Below are 14,222 nucleotides of genomic sequence, written 5' to 3'. Positions count from 1 at the left end.
ATCGCTTATCTTTTAGTTTCAACGAAAGATTAAAAAGATTTAGGTCATGGCCAGGATAACTAAACAGCACTAATATAGTCTTAGGAAACTATTTATAGTGAGTTGTCGATATAGGGATAAATTTTAATTGTTTTCGAAGATTAGCATTTAAAAACATGATGATCTTTTATCTTTTTAAGTAGAAAGGTAGTAGCCTTCTAGCCTTAGGCGTTGTGGGTTGTCCGTCGATAGATCAGTAAGTCAGTATATTTACTATATTACTAATAAACTTAATAAAAACATGGTTACAAGTGTAACTAAAAACGGTTGGGACTGAATATTAGGCAAATATTTAAAAAATAAGTTATAACTCGATCTTGTGAATAGTAATAGTAAAGATATTTCAATATTTGGAGGATATATTTACCTGGTTAAGACTAAAACTGCTGAGGTTTTCATTGGTAATTTAAAAAACTGAATCTTACATACATTCATATTAAAAGTCATGTCTTTATTACAAATATGTATATTATGCTAATTACAATGAAAACTTAAACTTAAAGCCATGGATGCCAAGCCGGGTCCATACGACAAAGGTTCTCAATATTCGTTGCAGATTGAATGAGGGCTGACACCTTTTTCTTTTCAATATTATCGAAATATGAGATTTTATTTAATCGTAATAAAATTGTATCCACAGCTGAATTCACCACGCGAACCGTGTGCTCCATTGTGTTATTGTCAACGGAGGGCTCATCGGATGCATCCAATACCTTGCTTTGCCTAAATCCTTTCTTTTGTAACGTGATAATTTCATCTCGCAAAATTGTTTGTAATATCGAACTAAGTTTGTAGTTGGGTTGAATGAAACAACGAGCTGTTGCTACAATTGCAGCTGACAGTGGTCCAGAAATACCAATGTTAGTTATAAATTCACCAATGTTGGGAGTCAATCTGAATGGCACTGGTCTGTGTTGATTAAACTGTTGTTTATCATCGTTGATATCAAACTTAAAATATGAAATATTCATCAGTCCGGAGTCCTGATGTAGGTACATCATGTCTGGATTTAAGCGCGTCAGATTTAGAGCATGCTCACAAAGATACGCTAATGCCAATTGAAGTGTCAACTGAAATAAGATTAGAAATTAGTTAATTATTTAATGGCGCTACTAAAACGTCTAATATCAATAATTATGAGAAATTTGTATATTCTCTTACCATTTTTCGGAACTGCCAAAAATCTGTAGCGGCCGCAAATGTGCTTACCGCCCATTGTCTCAGCAGTGTCTTTGAAACCATCGTCCACTGCACTTCTGAGAAAATCTCTCTCAAGATTGTATGCGAAATCTGTGTTCCTTGTGCTTGAACTTCCGATAGACGTTCGTAATATTTTACAATAGGCATATCGTAATCCATTTTAACATTGAGACAACACTTTTTGAATATCTTCAGCAACGAGACGCTGTTTGGATTATCCTCGGCAAGTCTCATCTGAGGCGAAATGGGTACGACTCTTGGCACAGTTATATTGAGGAATCGACGGCTGGTTTCTTTTTGTTTCTCTAAGTAATAGTTAAGCATTCGTTTGAGCTGCAGCACTCGTTCCTCGCGTCGCGCATCGCCAAGACCTGAGTCGAGAACCACGAGGTAAGGATAAATTTTTCCATTTGTGCCCCTTATATACAATCGACGGGCCGCCGTATTATTCTTTTGCACAATTTCTACACGTGGCATGAAGCGTGCAATGCGCACATAATAATGAGAAGATGAGGGAATCAAGAGTTCACCAGGCAACTCGACTTCAGCTGTCTTCTGACTAAAGTTCGATAAAAAGCGGCATTTGTCTTCAATTAAGAAGGATGTGGGTAGCTTTTTCACCTTTGCTTCCAAGACTTTGATCCACGTTTTCAATTTAGAGATCAAATTATGCAATTTCATTGCTCCTGGCTTGGAGAAATCAAAATCATTCGTAAATTGTTCTTTCATTTTCTGGAAAACAGGATCTTGGAATGTGACTTGCGCTCGCTTTGCCAGTGACTCTGAAGCGGCTGAGTGCGAGATGGATGACGTTACAGATCCAGGCACGTTCTCAATGCCAATGCCAAATGTGGAACCCAGTTTCTTCACGAAATGCAGCGTGTGTGGCGTTATCGTTGCATTCACAACCGTATTTCGATTCTCAAATGCTATGGCATAGCATTTAATTAATCCTTGACGCAGTTGTCGCAGAACTTCTTCAGTCCAACTCTCTCTAAACCACACCATTTGATCCACAATACCCTCAAGGGAACTCAAAATGGTGGGGTGCACTTCACGCTGCAGTTGCATTACCTTGGAGCAACGCCACATCGGCGGAGTTGCTTTAATGGGATTGACAGAGGCTGTGGGCGCTGCACTTCGACCACACATCGTAGAAGGATTTTCCAAGTTCTATAAAAAACGGATATAAAATAATGCAATTAAGAACAAATCATGATAGTTACTTACCGTTGACACCAGTTTACCGGCAAATACTGCCTGCTCCGCGGATTTATGCTTTTCTCTTTGCTCGATTTTTAAGGTCAGGTACAGGGTGCGAATAGGGAAGTAAACCGCCTGAGGATAAAGTCGTCCAATCTAAAAATAAATATATGTTTTTATTACACAGTAGTATACATTTTTATGTATATTGTCTTTTGTAATTAATTAAAATATTGTTGTTTGCATATGCACAACATATCGAGGTGACAACAATAATATAACAAATGCGTTTAACTTACCTGGCTTAGTAAATTAAGTATAACATCACCATCAAATTGCTCGAGACAACAGAGAAGTTGTGGAATCCAAGGCAACCAGTAAGATGGTGGTATTCCCGATACGTATTTTTCAAACGTACTTATCAAAGTATCCGCGGAATCATATGACAAGAACCACAACACTTTGGCTATGTATTTGCGAGTTTTACTCTCGTTTTGATTGCGGCAAGCGTGGAGATAACAAATCAATGCATTTACGGCATACGAGATTTGCTTCTCCTTCAAATATATTTTTTCCATATAATCACCCCACATAGCCCAGGCTTTTGTGAGTCCATCGTGGAGTTGAACCGCCGCGCTAAACGATTTACCGGCCTCGTCGGTGCGTCCAATTTGGGCCAAAAGAAGACCTTTGAGAGCATAGAATTCCGCATTCATTTCTCCGGTGAAATACTTTAAGTTTGTGGACTCGATCACTTCAAGAGCCTCGTTGATTTCATTTCTGCCCGATGTTGAGGGCATTTGCAAGTAGCATTTCACTTGTTGCCGTATTTTCTGTGAAAGAAGGATTGATTATTTATAAGATGTAAGGAGTGAGTATGATTCTATCAGCTTATGCGCTAACTTATAAGCGCTGCCGTAAGGATTTTAAATTTGACTTATTTCCAGTTTACTACGATAAATCAATAGAGTATTTTGTTAAATTACCTGGAAACAATCCACAATGGGCACCGATGGTATAGTGTATATTCTGGAAAGAGTTTCTTGGCACACACCAGTAAGATTATGTTTTCTGGCAATTTTGCCAAAAGAAATGATGGCCTGTGCAGATGCGTGAACACCTAGCATTGTGCTACCCTGATCCGATTGTTGTTCAAGGTGTTGCGTAATGATCTGATAATGATGTTGCCGCCATGTGAATATATCGCTCCAATGCGATAAATCATCTGAAATAACGGGCAATCGGTTGCGCCATGTCTTAACAATGGCTTTCATGTCGTGAAGCGACGAGTTTCTCGACTGTGACAAACCTTGATGTATTTGACTCGCTTCATGTAGTTCCATAATTTGCTGCGATGCTTGAAGGAATGGCAGATGGATATGGGAGACAATGCGGGGCAAACGTCGCCACTCCCTGATGCACAAGCTAGAGGCAATCTCAACGTAACGCTCCACACTTGTTGCTTGTCTGTCCTCTTGATACAAAATTGATAAATATCCCTTGTACAGATTAAGTTTATATCCATAGTGCTTAGAGTAGCATTGCTCTGTTTTGGATAGCGCCGTCTTCATTAAATTCCAGTCAGGAACGCGCCACGAGCTCTCCAAAATAAGAAACATGTTCTTTTCTCGATTAGTCTGAGCATAGTCCAATAAAATGTCCCATTGATTAAGCTCCTTGGCACACCGCATCCAATGCTTTTCCCACAACAACAATTCGCTATTTATGTCAATTTGTATAAGGCCGCCATTGAGATCCTGCTTAAACTTAGACATGGCTAAATCGTATGCGCCTTGAGCTTCTTCAAAGAAACCCATTTGCTCGTATGAGATAGCTATATTCGTCTCTGGGTAATGGGCAAACTTTAGCCATAATCCAGCCCACAAATCTTCTTCGTGCATTGACGAATACATTTTGGATAGCGAATCATAAATGTTGTTCAACTGTTGGGAGTCGAGTTCAGGTTGGCTATTGGCCTCTGCAAGATTTGCATCACTTCGCGCTGCCTGTGTCAAGGCCAAGTCTTCTAATACCAAGATAGCTCTATGCCAAAGATTATGGGATTTTCCGAGATAGGTTAAAAGATTAGGGGGAATGTATATCGGTGGATTACACTTCGTTAAACCTTCGGCGAATGTGTTGAGCGTGCTGGGACTACAATCCTTTTGATTCACGTTCGTGCCCGATGCAAGGAAAGGTATTAATTCCTTAGAGATGTTTACGCGCTGGTCATCTGAGAATATATTCCAAATACTAGGGAAGATTGACAACCAAATGCTCTCCGCCAATTGTGTGTCCATGTGACACAACTGTGACGTGGCCACTAGCATTTGATCAGTGCGAATATTACGGTTGGCTTCGAGGAACTCGGCCTGCTTGTATATCAGCTCCACGAGCGTGTCACGTCGAGTGGGCAGTATTTGTTGGCAATCTTCCTTGCGCACGGATGTAAATTCCAACTTTAAATCAATATCAAACACATCATCTTTGTCATTAACACTTTGCACATTCTCAAAAGATTCGGACTGCGATGATAAAAATGAGACGAAAGTATTTTCTTGCGAATCGGTTGCATTAGTTGGAATCACCGAAGTAATGCTAGGAACTTTGAATGCTTCATTCGAGCATTGAATTTGTGTCATCGTATTGGCAGTAAGTATTAGGAGTTCAATGCATTGTTTTATCCAATAATGAGATCCAATCGTGTCCCATGCCTGTGAACAGATTATATACAACAGTCTATCGTGAAGCCGACGACGCATTGATGAGTCCAGGATTTCAAAGAATTTTGCCCGAATATGCGGATTTTGGAAACGAAGTCCATTGAGAAAGGCGCCTTCCAGTTTACTCGTCAGTTCAGTTTGTTTCAGCACCTCGTCGCGATAGATGTAGTTGATTATTTCCAAAAATTGCACATTCAGTTCAACTTCATCGACGAATTTCTTTTCAACGTATTGCATCAATTTCACCAGTAGTGCGGACTTTTCACGTATAGATGGCACTTGTGTTGCAAGATTCGTATCCTTGCTTTTTACCCAATCGTCCAGCATTTTAATGATGCATTTGATTATCTTAACTTCCGAGCTCTTTTCTATGAGGCTAACCAGTATTGTACCAATGAATAGTTTGCGAATTTCCACACTCATTATCACAATGCGATTTTTGATCAATTCTAGCGATAATACCAATAACTCTAGAGCCAAGGAATTGGAGTCAGCTGGTGGCGGATTCACGGCGCCATTCGTGTTTATGTTAATATGATCTTTTGTAAGGCGATTCAATACCCTTATAAACTGCACCAATATCCGATCTATATAAGTCGGGTTATTGGTAGTGCAAGCCTTTAGAATCATCAGGGCGCCAAACAGGGAAGATGCATTTGGTTGCGGCGTCTTCTCATAGTATGTAAGATTTTCTGTAATCATTTTGCTAATAGCACTATATAAAACATCCAATTCACTGTGCTTATGCTGTACGTCCGGTGGAAAGATCGCCATTAGTCGCGTCAAAAAGATGTGCATTAAACGCACAATTCGCGTATTCTGATGTATAATACACAGCGATAGACCTCGCTGAACGGGTCGCACAATAGCCACTAATTGTTCTGGGCTCAAAATTGTCGTCAAGAACGTGAGGAAGTCAATGGCAGTGCAAATATTGTTTAAGTTGTGTTGCGGCGTCTCAATTGTGGTCAACACCTTGTCTAGCCAGTTCAATTTAATATCAAACGGTTGGGGCCAAATCTCTGGACGCATGGCCAACTTCAATAGCATAATGCAGCTGAAATGGAAAATATGTATATGAAAAATACAAAAAATATATATAATTAAATTGTGTGGATAACCAACCGTCTTGATAGATTCTCGCCGGGCGAAATAATCCCTGGCTGCAGATCATTAACTTGACATGCCAAGCGTATCAGGAAGTTGAGCACTGTATCGCAGTAAGACTTATCTATTGATCGAAGCAGGTCATCGGTTCTTCCGCTTCCTGTTAACAATTTTCGATATTAATATTATATTTTGACGACATCATATATAGTACTCGCCTTGTGCAGTGGCTGATGCTGTACCCTCCGCCGTTTTCTTGCGGCTTTCTGTCGACTCGGTCGCGGTCCTTTTCACGTGCTGAACGTCTTTTAATTCCTCTTCGGATTCTTCGATCTTCACGTCTCTTTCATCTTCCTTAATCCGATGTAGTTCCCATTTTATGATAACTTCAGCTAAATCCACAGCCAATTTTTTGTGCTCAATCGACGCGCTTGGAGGGAATCCCAAACGTTGCATATAGTTAATAAGATGTTGCACCAGTTGATGTCGCACTGGAAAATAAACCTATCAAACCAGAGATGTTTTAATAGAATTAATATATGTTAAATATAGGTTTAAACAGTACCTTATAATGCCGTATAATTAATTGGAGTATGTGAAACAACTGCTGTATGGCGTGACCTTCCTCCACAATAATTTTCTTAGTCCAGTGGGTTAGCATTGTATTGCCGTCCTCCATGCGGAGGGGCATCGCTGGTGTCAACACGTCCAGGGCTTGTTTGACAATTGGTCTCGCTTCGAGAGCATGTCCTTTGAGCAGCGAATGAAAAACTTGGAGTACGATTTTCTTATGTATTGCCAGTCTGGCTATGATGTGGGCCAACAGCAGATGGCCATGGTATCGCGCGGTGGGATCAACACAATTCTTGCTTAGCAGACAGGGCCATGCGAAGGTCATCAATCGTCTCAGCTTATTGCCTTGTCGTTTATTGTTTGCATCGCCATCGTGAATATGTTGCGAAGCACGCTCAACCAACAGACATGCTAGTTGCAATAACGCTATCCTTACTGTATCATCGTACTGCTTTTCAGGATCAAAGACCTTATTAATGAACACTGACACGATGTTCTTCTCATCTTCTTGGTAAGGTGTTGGCGGAGCGCCAATTAACTTGTTTCCTTCGCCTTTGTCAAAGCTCACTGTGAAACATGGGATTATAACTGATGTTATTATTTTCGCTTTTACATCTTCGGAAAATGCATTATTGTTAAAGTTCTCAACAAAATAAAAGAATGCATTTCTTTTCCAGTTGACTGTGAAGCTCTGTGCCACAGTGTTCTGTAGAAAATCGCGCAGAAAATAAACATCAGGTATAAAATGTAAACATAATGCTCTCAATAGTTGGAACAGTAAATCAATGTCATTTGTGTTGTTAGAGAAATATAGCAAGAGTATTTTTCCCACTAAATGCCACAAATCACAAGCTACATTTTCCACGCATGTTGAATACAAATTATTGCGCCACATATTTCTTAGAGCATCGACAATATCCGGTTTCGTTGGTATCCATTGATCATCCAGTTCCATCAGAGTGTAGATGATCAAAACTGCTTGGTGTTGCACATCGTATTTGTTTTTATTCACAACATCTGCACTCCAGTTCAGATAATCCAATAAAATTGTGTACTTTGAATTCTTGATAACCGATCGAAAAGCTTGACCGTTCTTGTGCTTGAGTATAAAAATAAAAAAGCGATTCCATTGCGAATCCGTCATGAAGTCTTCAATCATAAAGAGATCAACGGTCTCGACAGGAAAACGTTGCAGAAACATGTGTAAAGCTTCGCGGTATGGACTCGAAGCTTCGATCATCAGATTCTTTTCAGTTTGCAAGACAAGTTGACACAACTTCTCAATATACTTTGACGATGCTGTGATATGATAAAACATTTCAATAAGTGTCACGATTTTCTGCTCATAATCGCCTCCTTTCGATGTGGAAAAGAAGTTCATTGAATCATTTGTGCACTTGTATTGGTTAACGAATATTTCGATTATTTTGGCACAATGCATCAATATTTGCTCACTCAGTTTCTCATTAAACATTTGAGGGAAAAGTTGCGTAAAATATGACAAACGTTTAAGGGCTGGAATAGACAAGTGCCTGTGGTCGCCAAGCTTCAGCAGTAGGGGTCGCATAGCTAGTTGAATCTGCAGTATAAAATACAATTAACAATCTAAGTTATATGTAAGTTCACAATATTTCAAATTACCTTTTCTCTGTCGAGAGTTATGCCACTAATAAAAGTCTTCATGCATTGATATGAAGTTTCCTGCAACTCTGGTTTATCACTCTCCATAACCTTGAAAATAATGTTTATAATCTTTTCCTTATAGCCAATGTCGTTTATATAATGACATGCTGCCAAAGCGCGTAGAGCACTTATCCTTAACGGTATAAGGTTAGAAACATTTTTGTAGCAATCAAGTTTGGCCAAGGTAGCATCCTCAGCTTCACTTAGCGTAAGCAACTCATGGAAAAAGAGCTTGTGATAAGTGTTTGATAAATCTGTTAAATACAGATAAAAAATACAAAACTTTCATTAATTTTTTAAACAAGTATAAGGATGGTCTGATTTCAAAGAATTACCAGACATAGAATTGGATCATGGAGACAAAAATGCTCACTTACCTATAGTAAAGAGACGTGGCTCCAAAGTAGTGCAAAATGTATTGCCATCCATCAGTCCGATTTGTGCATTGGCAGGCTGATGTCTCAATAAATGCTTTTTGGGCGGTATTATGTCCGCAAGGACGTCTTTGTGAGGATCCATGACTTCAGACACTGTTTTCTTTTGTATCGAGCCAATGTGTTGCAATAAAACCATCGATTCTTCTCTGACAATCGAATTTGGACTTGTTATGTGACGCACAAGTTCATGAATTACTTCATACGTAGCTTTTGCTTGCAAGTCTTCAAGCTCATCATTCCGGGAATTGATACTAATTGGAGACAAGCATATTTCCAGCATGGTTTTCATATAATTTTTAGTGATATCTAGAGCGCCATTCGAAACATCGCCTTCCAGATCCATCAAGACAAACATAAATGCTTTAAGAAAGTTGAAAAGGTGCTGGTAGAGAGCACGCAGTGACATGTGCTTGCAGAGGAATTGAATGGCTTGACAACCGCCAACTTTTGCATACCATGGACGATCATAGCACAACGCAGTCATTTTCTCAGCTAAATATTGCATTAGTGGTAATTTGCAGGCTCTGTCCTTATTGCCCATTATGTTGGTTGCGGTGTCCAAGATAATACCCATGCAAGCGATACCTGGTTTGCACAATTCCTTCTCCTCATGGCCCATGCACGCCGCCAAAGCATCAATCAGCACCATCGGATCAATGCCATTTGGAGAATAACTCTTTTGTGGGAATGGTCCTGCTTGCTGAGCAATTGCGACCATAGTGTAGTGTCTTACTACAGCCGCCATTACTGGACACACTGAATCCCGTAGATCTTTGGTGGCAGAGGCCACTAACATGCCAATCAAGGCAGTCTGATGTGTTCCCCTTACACTGGTTGCTTCAATTTTATTATGGAAAATGGGCCAATTCATAATGTTGCTCTCGACAAAATCGTTGTGGGTAAACAGCTTCAGTAGTGTATGTTTTTCATCATCCAAACTAATAAATGCAGCTAAGAAACATCGAATAACTTCCCAGCTTTGACGTCGGTAAAACTGATCTGTTGTATTTGAACTTAGCGCTTTAAAAGCAGATTCAATGGCATTGTCGACAGGAAACTCGATGGGCTTTTCGTATTCTTGGAAATAAGTTACTATCGATATTTTGGGCATTTCATTTTGGTCATAATTCAATGTTTGTGGCTCTACCATCATTTTTCGATTACCACCTCCAAATTTACCAAGAACTCTGAATGCCACAAGTGCTGCATTATCCTGGTTTCTAAGGGTTTTCCACAGCGCTTGCATCAAAGCTGCTCTCACAGGTTGTATATGATCATAAAGAAAATCTGGTTGCAAATTATCAACACATAACTCCAAAGTTCTTAGGCCCTACAATTAAAAAGGTGTATAATTTAATTAAAGTTTAGTACGGTCGATTTAACATTCTTGTCTAATATTTGAGAGTACACTTACCTGACTTATTAGTGTCGGTGAGCCATTCAAAGCGGAAACTAACGGATCCATTAGCATAGGCAGATAAGGAAGCAAGGATGAGAGACGCACTGGCACAGTCAAACAGAGTTCAACGAAAAGATCGCGCATATGCTGCTTGTGGAAACCACTCTGCAATCTATTGAGACCTTCCAGAAGATTTGGCAAGAGGGGAAGAAACTCTTGATATAAAAGGTCATGACTGCCACCTCCAATTGATCTGAACAAAGCCCTTAGAAGCAGAAAATAGTTATAGGGCTCGTCCGAAATCAACGCTAATTCCATGGAGCGAATAACTATTTTATGTAGATGCGGGCGCAACATTTGTTCATTTTCAACTGGAAATAGACTAACGCTGCCAAAGACAAGCTTAAACAGACGCAGATATAAATTCGATCGCTCCACATTAGAACCCATTTCCTCCATTTTCTCCAGCAGATACTCAACCAAAACAGTTGCGAACAATGGTGACGTTGTTGGATTTGCTAGAAAAGAGTTTGCTATCACTTGTAGCGATTGATTTTTGTAGATCCTTTCCACTAGAAAATCGATTGTAGTGGCAAAAATCTCCTGGAAATTCTGCGAATGCATCATGAGAAACTGCAAATAAAGAAAGCATTAAGTATATTGTATAATAATAGTCTTAGATGAACTTACAATGCCACTAAAGTGTTCCAGCACTTCCTTTTCCTCTTTGCTGCGTGAAATTAATCCGGATGTGCGTTGTTGATTTGGATTTACATTTATCGTATATATATCTAAAGCTTCCATTGCAAAATGCACCAAGTCAATATATGTACACAATATTTCGGGATTAAAAAGTTTTTCATGCATCTGCGTGGTGTCCAACCCCTGAATCAAAATAAGATAAGTTTAATAATACATTAACATTTCAAATAACATACCTTTGAGTTAAAGAATCCCCAAGTAATTGTCTTAACACCACCAACAAGCGTTTTAACCAGGCTCCGGAATTCGGCGACATTTACTGAACAAACCAATTGTGAACCTTGCGCCATTTTTGCTTGATCACCGGTCAAATTTTCCTCTTTGACCTCTGCCACACTTGCAGGTCCAGAAAACGAGCCAGTTATATTTCCAGTAGCACCAGCTTGAGATTGTCCCTTGCTGCAATTCAATATGATGCATTTATATATAAGCTTCGTGTAATAAAATACCGTAAGACTTACCATTTCTGAATAATTAGGGGCAGCTGAATTTGCGCAATAGTTTCGAACTTCTTGACAAAGATTTTCAGCAAAGTGCCGAGAATATTTCTCGATCTTTGCGGGTCAATTTCACTGTGATGTCTTAAGCAATCGACTAAATTTAATAACAGCTTGCACGACATAGTTTGTATACCAACAGCAAGCGTTTCATCATGCACATTTTTTGCAAACAAATTGACAGCTTTTATCAAGACATCTAAACTTAAGCTTTGTCGCACATGATGTGCTAAATCGGCGAGTGTTGAATACGCCAATGGGCGAATCGAATCTAAAGTAACGCCTTTGCCAATGAGCAAGTCCTCATCAAACAATTTATCTATCGATGGAATGAATTCTAAAAGGCAAGCAAAAAGTTCAGGTTAATTTAATGTATAAATTAAGTCGAAAATGTAGCTTACTTTGGCGTAAGTCTGTTGCGAAAATATGTCGCGCTGCAATCAACAATTCCTTTCTCAGATGAGCCGCCTCTTTTGGACAATGTTCCATTAAGTTTAGCATGCCATTGGTTACTGATAATGAGTTGGAAATCACCACTTCCTAATTAAAGAGAAATAGTTTAGCAACCAGTCAAGTTATTTACATTTACATTAAACTCACTTGATAAATTCGAACAATATAAGCTAGAAATGATAACGTTTTTATTTGAGCTCCCATAAAGTCGACGAAAATTTCTTTTTGTGCAGAGCTTCTATAAAGAGTATAAAATAATTACAACTGCTAGAATTAATATTGAAAAGTTACCTTTGAATAACAGTTGGCTGCAAGTTGATTGTTGTTAATATCAACGGTATAAACTCGGCAACTTCTTGATGTACAGCGTTTTTATATATCTGATACATTAATACCACGATAATGGGCAATTCCTGGAGAACTTTCAATGACAAAATTCCTCGGGGAAGCAGGTTGTACTAGAAAACAAGAATAAATATCATTATTTAGCGAATTTCTCTACAAATGCTATTTTACTAATACTAACAATCATTTGCTGCGCATTATGTTCCAGTGGCTTTTCAACGTGAACAGTCCTTATTGAATACGTTTCTGGTAACAACATTTCTATTTCTAGATCCTTCAAATCCGAAACCCAAATATCGTTCGTTGTTTCAAAAATTGACGTCAAGTGATTTGGCAGATTTGTGTAAATCTCCTTTACAAATCCTAGAAACAGCTGGATCTAAAATTAAGATATATAAGATTATTTATTAATTATTTGATAACATTTGTACTTACTTCAGGGTTGAAGGACGGTCGAAAATGTTTATGCAGCTCAATAATTATGCGCAGGCTAATGAGGACGTTTTCCTCATTATCTGTTTTTAATAATTTAAGCATCATGGTAATGATAGATTTGACGTGCTGTCTTAAATTTTCCGTAATAGGCAATCGGTGAATCATCTCCAAGATCAGCTTACGAATCTGCAAATATAGGATACTAATTATATGTATGTATGAACTTAGTATAATAAGCTAGGATATGTTGAACGATGCATATTATTAGGAGGTCAATTTTCCATTTCATTGTGAGACAAAATTAATATTAAATGATAACATAAAATGCAATATTCCACATACAAAGAACGAAATTGATCTTCGTTCACATTTCATCATGCGGTGAAATATGGTAAGTACAATAATATCACAAAACATTTAACTCATATAAACCGAATAATTTAAATGCACTAAATGACAACAAGCCCACTGGAGAGACTAATTTTTATGAACATTGAAAATCTCCAGTTAAAAGTTGTACAGAAGTAAACAATGCACCAAGCACATTGTGAATTTAGCATAACACACACACTCACCGCATACAAAACACACGAGCATGTGTGCTCTGGCAAATTCATGTTTACATTTTGCAGACAACACTAAACAATTGTATGTACTTACATGTTGTATTGTATTCTCCTGTATAAATTGAGGTTCACCTTCTTGTAGAATTCGCATAAATGTCTTCAGAGCATTTTCCAAAAAGGAGGGGTACGAAGGAGACTGCATGATCATTTCGAAGTTCTCACTCAGCTCCTGAGTGGCCTTCAATTTGATATCCTCAGTTCCGGTCGGATCATTGAGAACACTCAAATAATTCCGGAATGTATTAGCCGGTGAATTTTCGTTGTGTGCCATTTTAAGTGACCATTTAATTATTTTTTGCAATGAAACAAAATGTTTGCACCGGTCTGCTAAAGTAGCGCACTAACAACTGGAGCACAGGGTGTTTGCGTTACTGCAACATAGCGTCGATAGTTAAAATAAGCAAATATTTAATATACTGTCAATACCAAAAATACCTTTCTAAAGAAAATTAAAACAAATTAAATAAAGTGTTTGATTTAAGTATTTAAAAATAGGTAATATGAGAAATATATAATTTACGAGTGTATAATTAACCAAATACTATCTATGAAGAGATGTTATAGTTATTATATATGATTCCTTCAACGAGTTTCATTCCACTGTTTCATATGAACTCGTATAACTAGTTTTGGTATTTTGGCAATGCGGTCACACTTGTGAAAAATCTACTTTATTAACAAATAAAGTTTTGTGTGAACTAAGCAGAATACGCAGTAAATCTTTGTGCTGTAAGTTTTTT

General features: G+C 38.4%; 1 protein-coding gene across 1 annotated transcript; it reads right to left on the bottom strand.

Moving 5' to 3' along the window:
• Positions 1-474: 474 nt before the first annotated feature.
• On the bottom strand, positions 475-13,837 carry LOC132788857 (transcription-associated protein 1). Its single transcript, XM_060796501.1, has 20 exons — positions 13,517-13,837; positions 12,857-13,042; positions 12,603-12,800; positions 12,368-12,534; positions 12,224-12,314; positions 12,025-12,163; positions 11,588-11,960; positions 11,303-11,525; positions 11,055-11,249; positions 10,380-10,997; positions 8,906-10,295; positions 8,487-8,782; positions 6,838-8,424; positions 6,487-6,776; positions 6,291-6,428; positions 3,429-6,222; positions 2,742-3,275; positions 2,470-2,598; positions 1,201-2,412; positions 475-1,109 (listed from the first exon to the last, which is right to left on the bottom strand). Exons 1-20 carry the CDS (start codon positions 13,751-13,753, stop codon positions 537-539), a joined length of 11,370 nt encoding a protein of 3,789 aa, XP_060652484.1. The 5' UTR covers positions 13,754-13,837; the 3' UTR covers positions 475-536.
• Between the last annotated feature and the right edge of the window lie 385 nt (positions 13,838-14,222).

The sequence above is a fragment of the Drosophila nasuta genome, chromosome 3, assembly GCF_023558535.2.
Source record: "Drosophila nasuta strain 15112-1781.00 chromosome 3, ASM2355853v1, whole genome shotgun sequence".
NCBI classification, from domain to species: domain Eukaryota; kingdom Metazoa; phylum Arthropoda; class Insecta; order Diptera; family Drosophilidae; genus Drosophila; species Drosophila nasuta.
The sequence above is the reverse complement of the archived record's forward strand: the minus strand, read 5'-3'. Positions and strand labels throughout refer to the sequence as shown.